This window comes from Heterodontus francisci, unplaced genomic scaffold (assembly GCF_036365525.1).
Source record: "Heterodontus francisci isolate sHetFra1 unplaced genomic scaffold, sHetFra1.hap1 HAP1_SCAFFOLD_43, whole genome shotgun sequence".
Classification (NCBI taxonomy): Eukaryota; Metazoa; Chordata; class Chondrichthyes; order Heterodontiformes; family Heterodontidae; genus Heterodontus; species Heterodontus francisci.
In genome coordinates this window covers 10,740,001-10,756,826 of record NW_027141852.1, presented here as the reverse complement: position 1 = coordinate 10,756,826, position 16,826 = coordinate 10,740,001, and the positions used below count along the sequence as shown (strand labels likewise).

General features: G+C 45.7%; 2 protein-coding genes and 1 non-coding gene across 3 annotated transcripts in view; 1 reads left to right on the top strand and 2 right to left on the bottom strand.

Annotated features, from left to right (window-relative positions):
• Nucleotides 1-1,285: 1,285 nt before the first annotated feature.
• Nucleotides 1,286-1,368, top strand: trnal-uaa (transfer RNA leucine (anticodon UAA)). Its single transcript has one exon. It is a non-coding gene; the product is annotated as a tRNA-Leu (tRNA).
• A 10,964-nt stretch (nucleotides 1,369-12,332) lies between these two features.
• LOC137364973 (histone H2A-like) lies at nucleotides 12,333-14,839 on the bottom strand. Its single transcript, XM_068027845.1, has 2 exons — nucleotides 14,471-14,839; nucleotides 12,333-12,419 (listed from the first exon to the last, which is right to left on the bottom strand). Exons 1-2 carry the CDS (start codon nucleotides 14,837-14,839, stop codon nucleotides 12,333-12,335), a joined length of 456 nt encoding a protein of 151 aa, XP_067883946.1.
• Nucleotides 14,840-15,683: 844 nt separating this feature from the next.
• The window catches only part of LOC137364972 (histone H2B-like), a 13,575-nt gene continuing 12,432 nt past the window's right edge, over nucleotides 15,684-16,826 (bottom strand). Inside the window, exon 2 of the mRNA XM_068027844.1 lies at nucleotides 15,684-16,028. Coding sequence (XP_067883945.1) covers nucleotides 15,684-16,028 — 345 coding nt within the window. The remainder of the gene's footprint in view (nucleotides 16,029-16,826) is intronic.

The window sequence follows — 16,826 nt, the reverse complement described above, 5'->3', positions numbered from 1 at the left end:
TCCTCATCTCCCCTCTAATTGTTCAACACATCACTTTAAATCTATGCCCCCAGTCACTGACCTCCCTACTAAGGTAAATAGACCCTTCCCATCCATTCTATCCAGACCCCTCACAATTTTGTACATTTCAATCAAATCTCCCCTCAGCCTCTTCTATTCCAAGGAGAACAACCCCAGTCTATCCAGTCTTTCCTCATAGCTGCATTTTTCCAGTCCTGGCAACATCCTCGTAAATCTCCTCTGTAACCTCTCTGGTGCAATTACATCCTTTCTGTAATGAGGTGACCAGAACTGCACACAGAACTCAAGTTGTGGCCTAACTAATGATTGATACAGTTCCAGCATAACCTCCCTGCTCTTATATTCTATACATCGGCTAATAAAGGAAAGAATTCCACAAGCCTTCTCAACCAACTTATCAACCTGTCCTGCTACTTTCAGGGATTTGTGGACGTTCACTTCAAGGTCCCTCACTTCCTCTACACCTCTCAGCATTCACCCATTAATTGTGTATTCCTTTGCTGTGTTTGACCTCACCAAAGGCATCACCTCACATTTCTCCAAGTTGAATTCCATTTGCCACTTTTCTGCCCACCTGACCAGTCCATTTCTCCAGCTCTCCTAATGAGCAGTTCACCTAGTGCCTTGAGCTGAGTTACTCATCACAGAATTCCCACTATCTGATTTACCCTTGTAGCCAGAGTATTTACATGAATGGTCCAGTTCAGCTTCTGTCAATGGGAACCCCCAGGATGTTGATGGTGGGGGGATTCAGCGATGGTGATGCTGTTGAACGTCAAAGGGAAATGGTTACATTCTCTCTTGTTGGAGATGGTCATTGCCTGGTACTTATGTGGTGTGAATGTTACTTGCCACTTAGAAGGCCAAGCCTGAATGTTGTCCAGGTCTTGCTGCTTCTGGACACGGATTCCTTCAGTATCTGAGATGTTCCGAATTTGTCCTTTATGAAACATTGGTCAGGACTCACTTGGAATATTGTATCCAGTCTTGGTCTCCTCACATGATGGGTGATATTGAGGCTTTGGAAAGGGTACAGAGGAGAGACATTCGACTAATTCCCAGTATAAGACATCTTGGTTATCAATTTAGACTAAAAGAGTTGGGACCCTACACTTTCGAGAAACCTAGACTGAGGGGTGATCCGATTGAGGTTCATAAATAATGAAGGGTCCAATTCAGCATGGGAGAGGAATCAACTTTTTTTGTAAAACGCCAGATGGCACCTGGAGCACATTAAATTTCATTTTCAGCGGTGGGTTAATGTACCAGGATGACCGAGTGGTTAAGTTGTTGGACTTAAGATCCAATAGACATGTGTCTGTGTGGGTTCAAACCCCACTCCTGGTATCTGTGCTTATAAAATGTTATTTATTCTTTCCCTGACTTTTGCCTTGCACCATCATCTCTTCTGTCATTTCATCACTCTTGCCTTTCAACTGCTCACAGCTTCTTTTTATTTGATCTGCCCCAGCACCATTCCTTGGCTCTGCGCTTGCTTATAAACTGGTAAATCTTTAACTTAATCTCCTCTGTACCCTGACAATGACCTTCTCATCCTTCCTGGATTGTGGTTCCTCACAGGATCCGCTGCCTCTCCGACTCCACTCCAGGTAACTGAAGGCCCTGAGCCTTGGTCTCGCTTTATACGCTAGCTGATAGTTGATTCCTTGCAGGTCTGCCACCGCTCAGGAGAAGCTCAGGACCCAGATCAAGCAAAGTATCAAGAGGAATGTGAACAAAGGCTCCCTGGTGCAGAGCAAGGGATAGGGCGCCTCCGGCTCCTTCAAAATCAGCAAGAAGGAAAACAGAGGAAAAAGTGGGAAAGAAGGTGAAGAAACCAGCAGACAAGAAATCTTTCGAGAAGAAACCAGCAGACAAGAAATCTTTCGCGAAGAAACCAGCAGACAAGAAATCTTTAGCGAAGAAACCAGCAACCAAGAAATCTTTAATGAAGAAACCAGCAGACAAGAAAGTGACAACAAAGAAAGTCACAGCCAAGAATACGAGCAGCAAGAATATGGCAACGCCAAATAAGGCGGTGAAGAAAGCAGCACTTCAGAAAAAGTTTCCTGCGAAGAAGGTCAAAAAAGGCAAGAGTGCAGCGGGCGGAAAGGCGCTGATGAAAGTGCAGACATGGAAGAGCAAGGTCAAGCCGAAAGCCGCGAAGGCTCAGAAAGCAGGGTCTGGAAAGAAGTGAAAGAGCGCGGGAAACTTGTAAACATCTGAACACAAAGGCTCTTCTCAGAGCCACCCACATCTCTCAGGAAAGAGCTGATCCCCTAATCAAATGATTCCTGTCCCGGCCCCGCCTGCAGATTCCACCTGGAAATGATTTGGAGTAAATCCAGGATCCCTGGTGACTCGCTGACATCCCCTCCACCCAGCCCTTTCCCCACTCTCTGTAATAAAACAGAGGGATATCCGGCCCTCACTCTAACTGGAGATGTGTTCGGTGCAGTCTCAGTTCACAAATTCAGGGGGAGAGTTTGTAAGACAGTAACACTGGCAGAGAAACCCCACCTCACAACTCAAACCCCAACACATGAGTTTCTCCAATTCAGCTGGAGTCGGGTGACAACAGGAGCTGGGATAGGCTGTGATCGGGAATGTGAGGAATGGATTTGTTCAGGGAGGAATGTACCTGGAATCTCCGAATATAATAGTTCCTTATTTCCCCAGATGACACATTCTGCAGTGAGAGTGAAAAGTCTCTTCACTGCTTCACATTTACTAATTGTTTGGTTCCAGATGAATAATGAGTCAGAGAGTAATGACAGGATCTGAAGCCTCTCTCACACCAGCCCTTGAATGACTCAGTGTGAAGTGTCCAATGTGTGAAACTGCTGCCAGGGTTTGTCAATCTGAACAGTTTCAGCTCAGTTACTGGGGGCCTGGAATCCCCGCAGTTTGACTCTGTCTCTGATTGGCCATCCTCTTCTCAATCCAATTATTAACCAATCGGAGTGTCACATAAATTAAATCGAAGTTCTCATTGGCTGAAATTTTCCAATTGGAAAAAGCCTGGCAATTCCAGAGCAGGAAGGAATTGAAGTGATGGAAAATTTCAATTTTCAGGCAACAATTTTATGATCTCTCATTTTATGTTCTGTTTTACTGTATTTACCATCATAAAATCCTGGTGCTATTTTAGGAATGATTTTCATTTGTCTATCTGTTAACTGTAAGCGGCGGGAGGAAGGTCCGGTTCAGCAATTTAAAACGGGACAAATATCAGCTTCCACTCTGTGAAAGGAACGAATATGGAGCGAAGTTGGGTGTGACAAGATCACAGGAAAGTTGTGCCCTGAGACAAGGTGTGTGTTGACAGGAAAGCTGCTTTCTTTTGCACAAAATGTATTTTATTCATAAAATTTGTGCAATTACATTGCAAAGCAGTTCAAATTTAATATTACATAAGGTACAATACAGATCAGTTTCCTTCAATAATGTACATGAGGTATCTCACTATCCCTGCCTGCACTGGTTATATTTACAGTATTTACATTACACATCAAACATTCTCTGGTGCAAACAGCCTGAGGGGTTTTACACGGGTTCCAGCCCCTCACTGTACTATGGCCTTAGACTGTAGCCTTTCCCATTGAGACTCCATGGTGGCTTCACCAAGCTTTAATGTGTCCCACAGCACACAGTCTTTTTTTTTCACTGAACTGGAGACATTTATGAGCAGCGGTGAAGAGCCAAGAGAGAAAAACATTGACATAAAAACAAAATACTGCGGATGCTGGAAATCTGAAATAAAAACAAGAAATGCTGGAAATGCTCAGCAGGTCTGGTGGCATCTGTGGAGAGAGAAACAGATTTAATGTTTCTGGTCAGTGACCCTTGGACATAATCAAGAAGTTTGCAGATGACATGAAAATTGGCCGCTTGGTTGATAGTGAGGAGAATAACTGTATACTGCAAGAAGATATCAATAGACTGGTCAGGTGGGCAGAAAAGTGGCAAATGGAATTCAAATTGGACACTTAAAAGGTTAAAAAAAGAAAAGGAATACATGATTAATGGGAGGACACTGAATGGTGTAGAGTAATTGAGGGACATTGGAGTGAACGTCCACAGATCCCTGAAGGTAGCAGGACAGGTCAATAAGGTGGATCAGCAGGTATATAGAATCCTTTCCTTTTATTAGCTGAGGTATAGAATATAAGGGTGACCTGGATGTCCTTTTCAATAAGTCACTGAAATCTAACATGCAATTAAGAAGGCTAATAGTTTGTTAGCCTTTATCGCAAGAGGATTTGAGTAAAGGAGCAGTGAATTCTTTCTTCAGTTGTATAGAACCGTGGTTAGACTGCACTTGCTTCCCTTATGTTAGGAAGAATATTATTGCCATAGAAGGAGTTCAATGAAGGTTCATCAGACTTGTTCCCAGCTTAGTGGAACTATCCTATGAAGAGAGACTGGGGCTGTATTCTCCAGAGTTTCATAGAATGAGAAGTGATCTCATTGAAACCTACAAAATACTTAAAGAATAGACAGGGTAGATGCAGCCAAGATGTTTCCCCTGGTTGGGGGTCTAGATCCATGTGACACCATTTTAAAATAAGGGGGAAGCCACACTGGATAGAGGTGAGGAGAAATTTCTTTACTCAGAGGTTGTGAATCTTTGGAATTCTCTACCCCAGAGGGCTGTGGAAGCTCAGTCATTAAGTATGTTTAAAGCAGAGACTGACAAATTTCTAAATACAGATGACATAAGGGAATATGAGGAAAGTGTGGGGAAAAGTATATTGAAGTGGATGATCAGCTATGATCATATTAAATGGCGGGGCAGGCTCAATGGGCTGAATGGCCGACTCCTGCTCCGATGTTGCTATGTTCCTAACTCCACATGATCAGCGAGGCACAGCCTCAGGAAGACTTGGCGGGTAGTGAAAACAGATATCACTGCTTCTGATCTTCACCAGAACACAGAGTGAGATGTAACATTGATCATCAAACAGACTGTGAGAGAATACAACAGAATAAAACACATGGAGGGACACTGTGGAATAACAGATAGATTTGATTGGAATGTTGAATTTTGATTGGAATGGATAAAGCACCAGAAACAGCAGATTAAACTGGGATTCTCATCATTATATTGATCTGGGACAGAAAAGAGAAACTGGAAGAAGGAAGAAATGAAAGGATGGAACTGTTCACTTTTTTTCAGCTTTTTCACTCGCCCATCAAAGCTGGATAAAAAAAGTTGCAAATAACAGAGAATTTCACCAAAAAGGGAGATTAAATGCTGTCGAAACCTTGGATCGAAGGATACCCCAACACATCACCTGTTTAACTGTCTCCTCGCTGGGGGATTTCAATCAGCGAGCAATATTATTCTCTATTTTCTTTGGTAAATGAACCTAGAACTGCCACTCAGAGTTAATATCTGTGTTCTGACTCCTGAATAATAAAATTGTGAGTTTCTCGATATGTTCTGCTGAAAGAACTAAGAACTCTTTTCGAATTTACACAAAACTATATACACACTCATCAAGCCTCCTAAGCTGGCATCCTTGGTGCTGCTCTCTCTTCTCCCAAACCTCATCTCATGTTACATCATCACTCTGACAGTGGAAGGGGTTAATTCCCCCATCATCGTAATTAGTCCTTTACATCCTTATACTACACTGTCAGTCAAAAAAAAATGGTTGGAGGGAACTTCATTTATCGAAACGCCAACAGCTGCCAGTTGTCAATCAACTCAACCCATCAGAGAGAGAGAGAGACTGTCAGAGAACTTCCTGCTTGCAGTCCTGACCCTGTCACACTCAGCAGCTGCTCACCCAGACCCCACTCTCATCAACACTGAACATTGTTACCGAGACCCTTCAAATACTGTTTATAAAAGGCAAAAAAGGTCAAAGTTCATCACAGCTGTATTGAATAGAACAAAATTTAATATTGTCAGGCAAATCCCCCACCTGCCAAGAATGAGGCACACATTATTTTGTCATATGAACATTAAAAGTTTAAAAATTGAAATCTCTTACTGGAAATATATTTCCATGGTAACAGACAATGTTGAACTAATGGGGGATCCAGCAGTGGTCTTCCAATACACAAAAGTTTTAGTCACATTCCTAGCTGGCTGGTGCAGAGAGATTTGAGCCTCCAACAAGGGATGCAAAGAGATTGTTCCATATAAGGTTCTGAATCTAATTCTGAATTATTTACTATGATGGGGGATCAGTTCTGAAGAAGGGTCATTGACCTGAAATGTTAACTCTGCTTCTCTCTCTACAGATGCTGCCAAAAGAGATGCAGTGTTTTTTGTCGAGATTCATGCCAAGCAGCTCTGCAACACAGGAGTCTGTGCTCTGCGGGCTGTTTCCAGGGACGCACACCAAGACAAACATCAACTGCTGCTGGAGGACTATCAATTTGGTGAAAGACGCCCTTTGGTCTGCCCGAAACTTGCTGGTCTTCCAGCACAAAGAGTTGTCCACGACCGAAAGTTGCAGACTGGCTCATTCCAGGGTCCAGGACTACGTGCTGAGGGACGCACTAAAGCTTGGGGCAGCCGCATCAAAGGCTGAATGGGGAAAGACCACAGTGTAAGGTCCCCTCACCAAGCTGAACTGAGGGGCTGGATCCATGAGAAACCCCTCGAACTGTATCGGGAAAATTTTGTCTGCTGTAAAATGTAAAAATGTATCTGGCACGACTAATATGAAATGGAAGGATTGTGAGGCAACTCATGATTGTATTGAAGCAAACGGACCTCCTTTGCACTGTTTGTAATTTTTGACTTGGTGCTGTTTGAAACGGTTTTGTAATGTATTTTTTTACAGATTTTTATGAATAAAGTATATTTTGGAAACAAAATTCTCCAGCATTTCTTGTTTTTATTTTTGTTCCATATAAGGAACTAGTCACATGATTAACCTGCTGCGCACCCTGGGAGCTTTGTGAATTTGTGTAACCAAACGATACTTGGTTGAAATTGATGGAAAAGTGAGAAATGTCCATGTAGATCACATGATCTCAGCAAGGGCTGAACCAAAACATGAGCACGATCTGCTTGATCACGAGCTCATGCCAGGATTTGAACCAGTTCAGGTTCAGTGACTGAAATACCGATTTCGGAGAACGAAACAAGGTCTTCTTTAAATACTGAACCAAAACCAAGCAATCCAAAACCTGACTCAACACCGAAACCCGTAAGGAGATCAGAAAGACGTTGTAAACCAGTTATTAAAGCTTGATTTGTCGATATAGTTCATTGAAGAGAAACAAAAAGAAAAATATTTTTCTTTTGAAGTGGGAAGTACTGTAATGTATTTATATATTATGTTGATGAGGTGATGAGGTGATGATGTAAAGACATAAATAAACACTTGCTTGAACTGGCCATGCTTGGTGCCCATTTTCTCTGCGTGTGCCACCAGAATATATTACAACAAACAGCTTTCTGATCTGAAGTCTGATGTGCTCCTGCTGTGACACGAGATGATGGTCCTTCCTTTATCAGGAGTATTTGAGACACTGATTCATAAATTCTAGCTTGGTGACACATGAAGGTTTTCAACTCCCCCAAGTCTCACCCCTTCCACACCACCCCATGAGAGAGCTATGAGAAGCAGCATTCCCTCTCAGTGGCCAGATCACACTCACTTCTGCTTCCTGCTGCCAGTGATTTACAACAAACTCAATTACAGAGATAGGGTACAAAGAATCATCATGGAAAGAGACATGGGCTTCAAATCCAAAGCTGAAAGGACAGGATCAGAGGAACAGCTGTTGTTCTGAGGTGTGGACTTCGGTCATAGCTGGAAACAAGCAGTTCCACAAGAAAAGGGAGAACCAGTAAATTAGAGTTGGGCCTTTCAGGAATTCTGCCAGGAAACACTCTTTCCCACAAAGGACAGTGTGAGTCTGGAACTCTCCCGCTTAATAGCAGATAAACCTGAGGGTCAATTGACAACTTCAAACCTGAGATTGAGAGATTTTTTATCCAGAGAGGTTATGAGGGTTTATGGAATCACAGCAGAGAGCTGGAGTTAAGATACAGCTGAGCCAGGATCTACTTGAAAGGTGCAACAGGCTTGAGGGGCTGAATGGCCTTGCCTCATTTCGATGTTCCTGTGACTGCAACGGGACAGAAACAGAAAGAGCTGCAAACATACGTCGCATTTTACTCATATTTCACAGCAAACATATCTGCAGCCAGGAGCTGAAAGGGGAGAGATGACCCCTCAATGACCTGAGAATAAGTACAGAATGGCCTCCTTCAATACTGGTGATTTTATCAGGATAAGATGCTGAACATTAGAAATTAATCCAATGGGAATCGCCACCCTCCGCCTCCATAAATTGGCTATTCTAATGCTGGGATAGGGGATGTGGGTGTCTGGTTTGGGCAGAGGGTTGGCTGTGACACCACGAACGCTCCCTCTCCACCTCCTCGCTCTGTGACCCCACACCGTTTCCCATCCCCTTTCCCTCTCCATGGGCCCCCGGCAGCATCTGATCCACAGACGCTTTCCAGCAGCCACCACAGGAGAGTGATCGGAATCCTGGTTCTCTCTTTCCATTTTCCCTGTCCCACCCATGGCCAATGAGGCTCCTCTCCTCCCACCCACCCTGAGAGCAATTAACCCACCTTTTACATAAATTTAAACTGGAAAAGTGTCTTGTAAAGAGAAATAGCAGAGGGGAGGCTGTACCCCATCAGAGAGGATTGTGTTCCTGAATCCCCAACTCTTTTTGCCATGTTTCCATTCAATGTACACATCCTCTCCTTGGTCTGTCCCTGGAGACCTGTCATATCACATTTCTCTCCAGGAAATTTCTAAAGATGATTTCCCCATCCCTCCAGGATAGGCCTGGAGTCCCCAGCACTCCCTCCATTCTAGTACTTTCTGAAATACTACCCGTGCCATTTGATAGTTAAGAGAGACAGAGGGGAACGAGGCAAATCAAGCATGGCTGAGCCTTTAGTGTTGACAAACAGGGCTCCATTCCCTGAACCAGTGCCACAGCTTTCAGAATAGAAGGAGCCTATACAAACCTGATGGGTTCCACTTAAACAAAAGAGCTGGAGATGTTGACAGTCAGAACAGATAAAATGTGGAGGAGTGTTTGAAGCAGATGCTGTGTTGTTACTGTAGTTCTACTATGGAATTATTTCAAGGAGATGATTCTGAATGTCATGGATCAACGTGGACCCGTCCAAGGCAACGGTTCTAAACTTCCTTGTGGTCCAGCCTGGTTGAATGAAACTGAAGAAAACAAATCACCCAGAAGTGGAAAAGAAATATAAGGCCATGAAAGCACAGAATTCAGATTGATGCAACACCAGATGGTATGGCAAGAGTGTAAAACAGCAACAGACTGGTGAATAAAACTTACCCATTGAATGAGACAAGAGAAGAGAAGGGTAATAATAGTGTCAGGTGAGTTGTGACACTATTCACATTCCACCTTGATCTGAATAGGACTGTTGTAGGGAGTGATTGAGAAGAATAGAGGAGAAATGAAAAGAAAGGAGAAATAAACAAAAGGTCCTTTGATTTTAGATTGACAGACTGTAAAGTATGGGTGTCGGAAGATATAGCGTGAAGTTGGTTGTGACAAGATCACAGGAAAGTTGTGCTTAGAGCTGTGCCCTGAGACAAGGTGTGTGTTGACAGGAAAGCTGCTTTCTTTTGCACAAAATGTATTTTATTCGTAAAATTTGTGGAAGTACATTGCAAAGCAGGCCAAATTTGATATTACATAAGATGCCATACAGATCAATTTCTTTCACTACAGTACATGAGGTAAATCACTATATCTGTCTGCACAGGTTATACTTACAGTAATTACATTATACATCAAACATTCTCTGGTGCATACAGCCCAAGGGGTTTTACACGGGTTCCAGTCCATCACTGCACAATGGCCTTCTTTGGCCTCCTTGTCTCGAGAGACAATCGGTAAGTGCCTGGAGGTGGTCAGTGGTTTGTGAAACAGCACCTGGAGTGGCTTTAAAGGCCAATTCTAGAGTGACAGACTCTTCCACAGGTGCTGCAGATAAAATTGGTTGTCGGGGCTGTTGCACAGTTGGTTCGCTCCTTGCGCTTCTGTCTTTTTTCCTGCCAACAGCTAAGTCTCTTCAACTCACCAAACTTTAGCCCCGCCTTTATGGCTGTCCGTCAGCTCAGGCGAACACTGGTAACTGATTCCCACGACTTGTGGTCAATGTCACAGGACTTCATGTCGCGTTTGCAGACGTCTTTAAAGCAGAGACATGGATGGCCGGTGGGTCTGATACCAGTGGCGAGCTCATTGCACAATGAGTCCTTGGGGATCCTGCCATCTTCCATGCAGCTCACATGGCCAATCCATCTCAAGCGCCGTTGGCTCAGTAGGGTGTACATGCTGGGGATGTTGGCCTCCTTGAGGACTTCTGCAATGGAGATACAGTCCTGCCACATGATGCCAAGGATTCTCCGGAGGCAGCAAAGATGGAACGAGTTGAGACGTCTCTCTTGGCTGACATACATTGTCTTAGACTTCAGCCCTTCTCCGTTGAGACTCCATGCTGGCTTCCCCAAGCTTTAATGCGTCCAGCACATAGTCTTGGATGTTGCAATGTGCCAGTCTGCAACACTCGGTCATGGACAGCTCTTTGCACTGGAATACCTGTCCCACGGCTGGGCTCGTTCTCAATAGAGATCATTTCAAATGAACATTTCCTAAATCCGTGCTTTCTCTCTCGCAATAAAGAGAACAGGATGTCCAGCAGATTCAGTGTGAGACGATAACACTGCCGGGTAAAAGCCGCCTTCCAACTCCAATCTTAACACAGGAGATTCCCCGAACAGCTGCAATAAGATGTTTGTAAACTGCTGGAAGCGGATGTGTGTGGAAATGGTGATGTTACTGAGGAGGTTTCTTGTTATAGAATGGACTGTGTTTTGGTGGGAATATTACTGAGTGTTAATTGTAGCAGGATCATATTTAAAAGCTCCGGCTTTCTGGAAAGCTTTGACTATGAAGGCCGAGTCTGAAAGGGTTTGTGTGGAGAGCTGGGTTTCGGTTCGACTGTTAATAAAGGGTTTGAAATTGGCAGCCCGGAGGAAACTGGAGGTGGAGCTGAAAGATGAGGGGCCGTTCTCTCTCTGTCTGTCACTCTGGGTGTCTCCTCCCCTCCTGCTCTCTGTTTAATCTTCACTCTGTCTCCTCCCCTCACTGCAATTCTCAGCCAGGTCCGGGCGGCCGCTATAAAAAGGAGCCTGAAGGATTCTGTTTCTCATATCCAGCAGTGACCTGAGTGAAGAATTATCATGTCAGGCAGAGGCTTGGATCCGCTGTCCGTGCGCAGACTGATGAGCATCTGCGACCAGTTCGAACTGGCCTCGGGAGCCAAAGTTAACCACGGCAAGAGTGAGGCCATGTTCTTTGGGAACTGGGCTGACCGATCCTTTGTCCCCTTCACCGTCAGGTCAGATTACCTGAAGGTGCTGGGGATATGGTTCGGAAGGGCAGTGGCGTGCACCAAAACCTGGGAGGAGCGAGTAGCCAAGGTACAACAAAAGTTGAGCATGTGGGGGCAGCGATCTCTCTCCATTGTGGGTAAGAACCTGGTTATCAGGTGCGAGGCGATCACGTTGTTTAGTTTTAGTTTATTTTAGTTCAGACATACAGCACTGAAACAGGCCCTTCGGCCCACCGAGTCTGTGCCGACCATCAACCCCCATTTATACTAATCCTACACTAATTCCATATTCCTACCACATCCCCACCTGTCCCTATATTTCCCTACCACCTACCTACACAAGGGGCAATTTATAATGGTCAATTAACCTATCAACCTGCAAGTCTTTGGCTTGTGGGAGGAAACCGGAGCACCCGGAGGAAACCCACGCAGACACAGGGAGAACTTGCAAACTCCACACAGGCAGTACCCAGAATTCAACCCGGGTTGCTGGAGTTGTGAGGCTGCAGTGCTAACCACTGCGCCACTGTGCCGCCCTGTGTTGCTCTACGTGGCGCAGGTCTGGCCCATACCCCAGTCCTGCGCTGTGGCAGTCACCCGAGCCATTTTCCGCTTCGTCTGGGGATCTAAAATGGACCGGGTCCGGAGGGACACGATGTTCAAATCTCTGGACAAGGGCAGCAAAAATGTATCCAACGTGGCCCTCATCCTGAAGACCACCTTCGTGTGCGGCTGCATCAAGCTGTATGTAGATCTCCAGTATGCAAACTCCAAGTGTCACTACGTGCTGAGGTTCTATCTGTCCCTGGTGTTGCAAAGGATGGGCATGGTCACATTACCGCAGAACGCTCCATCAAGTTGGACTGTGCCGTACCACCTATCCTTCGTGGAGCATTTTCTGCGGGACAACACCTTTGACCACCGATCCATCAGGCAGTGGTCTGCACGGAATGTCCTCAAGGCCCTACGGGAAAAGGAGACGGGGGATCATGTCGGATGGTTCCCCGAGCAGACTGTCAAAGTCATTTCGCAGAATGCCTCATCATCAGAACTTTCAAACAAGCACCAAGATGTAGCTTGGCTGGTGGTGAGAAGAGCCTTCCCCGTCAGATCATTCATACACACCCGAAGTCTCGCCCCCTCTGCACAATGCCCCCACGGTGGCTGTGGTGGGGAAGAGACGGTTGCCCACCTCCTCCTGGAATGTGCCTTTGCAAAGCAGATGTGGAAAGAGATGCAGTGGTTTTTGTCAAGGTTCATCCCAAGCAGCTCTGTAACACAGGAGTCTGTGCTCTACGGGCTGTTCCCAGGGACGCACACCGAGACAAACATCAACTGCTGCTGGAACACTATCAACTCGGTGAACGACGTCCTTTGGTCTGCCCGAAACTTGCTGGTCTTCCAGCGCAAAGAGTTGTCCACGACCGAAAGTTGCAGACTGGCACATTCCAAGGTCCAGGACTACGTGCTGAGGGACGCACTAAAGCTTGGGGCAGCCGCAGCAAAGGCTCAATGGGGAAAGACCACAGTGTAAGGTCCCCCCCACCAAGCTGAACTGAGGGGCTGGATTCATGGGAAACCCCTCGAACTGTATCGGGAAAATTTTTTGTGCTGTAAATGTAAAAATGTATATGGCATGACAATGAAATGGAAGGGTTGTGAGGCAACTCAAAATTGTACAGAAGGAAACTGATCACCTTTGCGCTGTTGGTATTTTTTGACTTGATGCTGTTTTAAACTGTTTGGGAATGTAATTTTTACAGATTTTTAAGAATAAAGTATATTTTGGAAATAAAAAAATGTCAGGCAGAGGTAAAGGAGGCAAAGGACTGGGCAAAGGGGGAGCAAAGCGGCACCGCAAAGTGCTTCGTGATAATATCCAGGGCATCACTAAACCAGCAATACGCCGCCTGGCTCTCCGTGGTGGGGTCAAGCGGATCTCAGGTTTGATCTATGAGGAGACTCGCGGGGTGTTGAAGGTTTTCCTGGAGAATGTGATCAGGGATGCGGTCACCTACACTGAGCACGCCAAGCGCAAGACGGTCACTGCCATGGATGTGGTGTACGCTCTGAAACGGCAGGGCCGCACTCTCTACGGTTTCGGCGGTTGAACAACTCGACCCTTTCCTGCAAACACACAACAAAGGCTCTTCTAAGAGCCACCCACCGCCTCACAGAGAGAGCAGTGACCTGGAAACGGGAGCTGGGATAGGCTGTTCAGAACTGTCTGGAATAAATCTGCGCGAAGTTCGGGTAGAAACCTGGAATCCCTGAGTTTGACATTTCAGTTGTCGCAAGGATGTGCAGTGGATTTGATTTTCTAAACGGGCTGTGTAAACAGCGCCTGAGGCTCCACACTTAGTTATTTCCCCAGTCGACACATGCCCTCAGTGAAAAGCCACATCACTCTGGAATTCCCGCAGTTTGAGCCCGCGCTCACTTCTGATTGGTCACCCTCTTCCCATTCGCATGTCTTAACCAATCGCAGAGCCTCGAATTAGAAAATACAGCAAATCATTGGCTTAAATTGTCGTCCTAACAGTTTGAATTCGAAAAAGGCGTCAATTTCAGTGTCGAAAAAAAGCGATTACTGGAAAATCTATTTAAAGTTGTTGGTAAAATATTTTCCCGTAACCTTGACCCTTTTTTATTCCGCTTTTATCGCCACAAATTCCTGGCGCTATTTTACGTACAGTTTTAACCTGTCATTTATTTCCCACTCCATGGGAAAAGACTCCATTCAGCAATCCTTAAGGGACCAATAACTCAAACTCGGTGTGGAAGTGATAAATTACAGTCTATGGGTAATTCCCCTTCACACAGGCTTCAGGGGGACAGTGAGAAGTCATTGAAATAGTTACTTAAACATTTTAAATAGTTCCTATTCTGTTCTGTTACTGACATGCTGGAATTAGACAATAAACAGCCCTTTCACAGAGACTGTGGGTGGCTCTGAAAAGAGCCTTTGGGTTATTAGATGACATTTTGGCCGCTTTACTTTTTCTGGGAGCTCTGAAAGCTGATTTTCTTGGGCAGCAGCACGGCCTGGATATTAGGCAGCACCCTGCCCTGAGCGATGGTCACTCCTCCCAGCAGCTTGTTGAGCTCCTCGTCGTTGCGGACGGCCAGCTGCAGGTGTCTGGGGATGGTGCGGCTCTTCTTGTTGTCCCGGGCCGCGTTACCGGCCAGCTCGAGGATTTCAGCGGTCATATACTCGAGCACAGCAGCCAGATAGACCGGGGCTCCGGCACCCACACGCTCAGCATAGTTGCCCTTTCTCAGGAGCCTGTGAACCCGGCCCACCGGGAACTGCACTCCAGCCCGGGAGGAGCGAGACTTGGCCTTGGCCCGAGCTTTCCCGCTGGTCTTTCCTCTTCCAGACATTTTCACAATCTCACAAATGCTTCAACAAAGAATCGTTAATTTACGCAGCATTTACTTTACTTATAGACTGAGAATTTTCCTCATTGGTCGGTACCTAATTCACTTCATTTGCCTATATTCACCAATAATCAGGTCACTGACAAACAGAAGAGGGCGGGATTTACCCGCCACGACATCAGAAGCAGAGAATTGTTCAATTTCAAAAAGCCCGCCAATTTCATTGCCGGAAAGGAGCGGATTAAAATAAATGTAATTCTTCGTCAAAAATTTAAAATCCCTTCTCTGTATTTTGTTTTATTCAACTTGTAAAATGTTGTTTAAATTGTGGCTCATTCTCCAATCGCTTTCAAACTGTCCCTGGTGGGAATAAATCCCTGTTCAGTGCATTGGCCTGAAGTGAAACATTGTTTAGTTTTCAATCAGAGCTCAGTGTCCTTCTGTGAAAAGAGGGAGCCGGATGGAGTTCTGGAACTGCCCTTAACCTGCTCTGTAATAATCCCATCCCAGGCTGTTGCACTGCGGAGAGTTGCTGTTAATAAAATCATTAAGGGATTAAGACCTAATCTTAACCACTGAAAGCAAGTGTTAATGCGGTCATTCAGGGGCTGTGAAAAGAAAACAGTACAATAACAGCTTTAAGCAAAAAAGTGAAGACGGGTGAGCTGATTATGGGTTCTTGTAAAGTTTATGGGACAGCAAATACAGCAGTAGGATCCTTATTATATTATACATTGTCTTTAAGTGATTTAATAGAGATGTTCGGATGCAGCTTTTTCAGAGAGATTGTGGGTGGCTCTTAAAAGAGCCGTTGTGTTTGATCTGTTTTTCAGTCCATTGTGTAGTTTTACTTGGAGCTGGTGTACTTGGTCACCGCCTTTGTCCCTTCCGACACGGCGTGCTTGGCCAGCTCCCCGGGCAGCAGCAGGCGCACGGCGGTCTGGATCACCCGGGAGCTGATGGTGCTGCGCTTGTTGTAATGGGCCAGGCGGGAAGCCTCACCCGCGATGCGCTCGAAAATATCGTTCACAAACGAGTTCATGATGCTCATGGCCTTGGAGGAGATGCCGGTGTCGGGGTGAACCTGCTTCATCACTTTGTAGATGTAAATGGAGTAACTCTCCTTCCTTGACTTTCTCCGCTTCTTGCCGCCCTTTGCTGACGGTTTATTTAAGGTTTTCTTGGCGCCCTTCTTAGCAGCTGCTTTCTTCTTTTTTTTTTCCAAAATATACTTTATTCATAAAAATCTGTAAAAATTACATTGCCAAACAGTTTCCAAACAGCACCAAAAAATACAAACATTGCAAGGGAGATCAGTTTCCTTCAATAATGTCATGAGTTTCTTCCCAACCCTTCTGTTTCACAATTGTCATGTCAATTACAGTTTTACATTTACAGCAATTGAGAATATTAACGATACAGTTCGAGGGGTTTCCCATTGATCCAGCCCCTCAGTCCAGCTTGGTGGGGGAACCTTACACTGTGGTCTTTCCCCATTGAGCCTTTGCTGCGGCTGCCCCAAGCTTTAGTGCGTCCCTCAGCACGTAGTCCTGGACCTTGGAATGTGCCAGTCTGCAACATTCGGTGGTGGACAACTCTTTGCGCTGGAAGACCAGCAAGCTTCGGGCAGACCAAAGGGCGTCTTTCACCGAATTGATAGTCCTCCAGCAGCAGTTGATGTTTGTCTCGGTGTGCGTCCCTGGGAACAGCCCGTAGAGCACAGACTCCTGTGTTACAGAGCTGCTTGGGATGAACCTTGACAAAAACCACTGCATCTCTTTCCACACCTGCTTTGCAAAGGCACATTCCAGGAGGAGGTGGGCGACCGTCTCTTCCCCACCACAGCCAACGCGGGGGCACTGTGCGGAGGGGGCGAGACTTCGGGTGTGCATGAAGGATCTGACGGGGAGGGCCCTTCTCACCACCAGCCAAGCTACGTCTTGGTGCTTGTTTGAAAGTTCTGGTGATGAGGCATTCCGCCAAATGACTT

Bases quoted from the DNA above. Each gene is read 5' to 3' on its own strand.
- LOC137364973 (XM_068027845.1), bottom strand. From the start codon at position 14,839: ATGTCTGGAAGAGGAAAGACCAGCGGGAAAGCTCGGGCCAAGGCCAAG. The intron at 12,420-14,470 runs CAGAGCTCCCAG...CTTTTCCCGTAG, and splicing joins TGCCCAAGAAAATCAGCTTT to GGCCTTGAGGACATTCCGTG.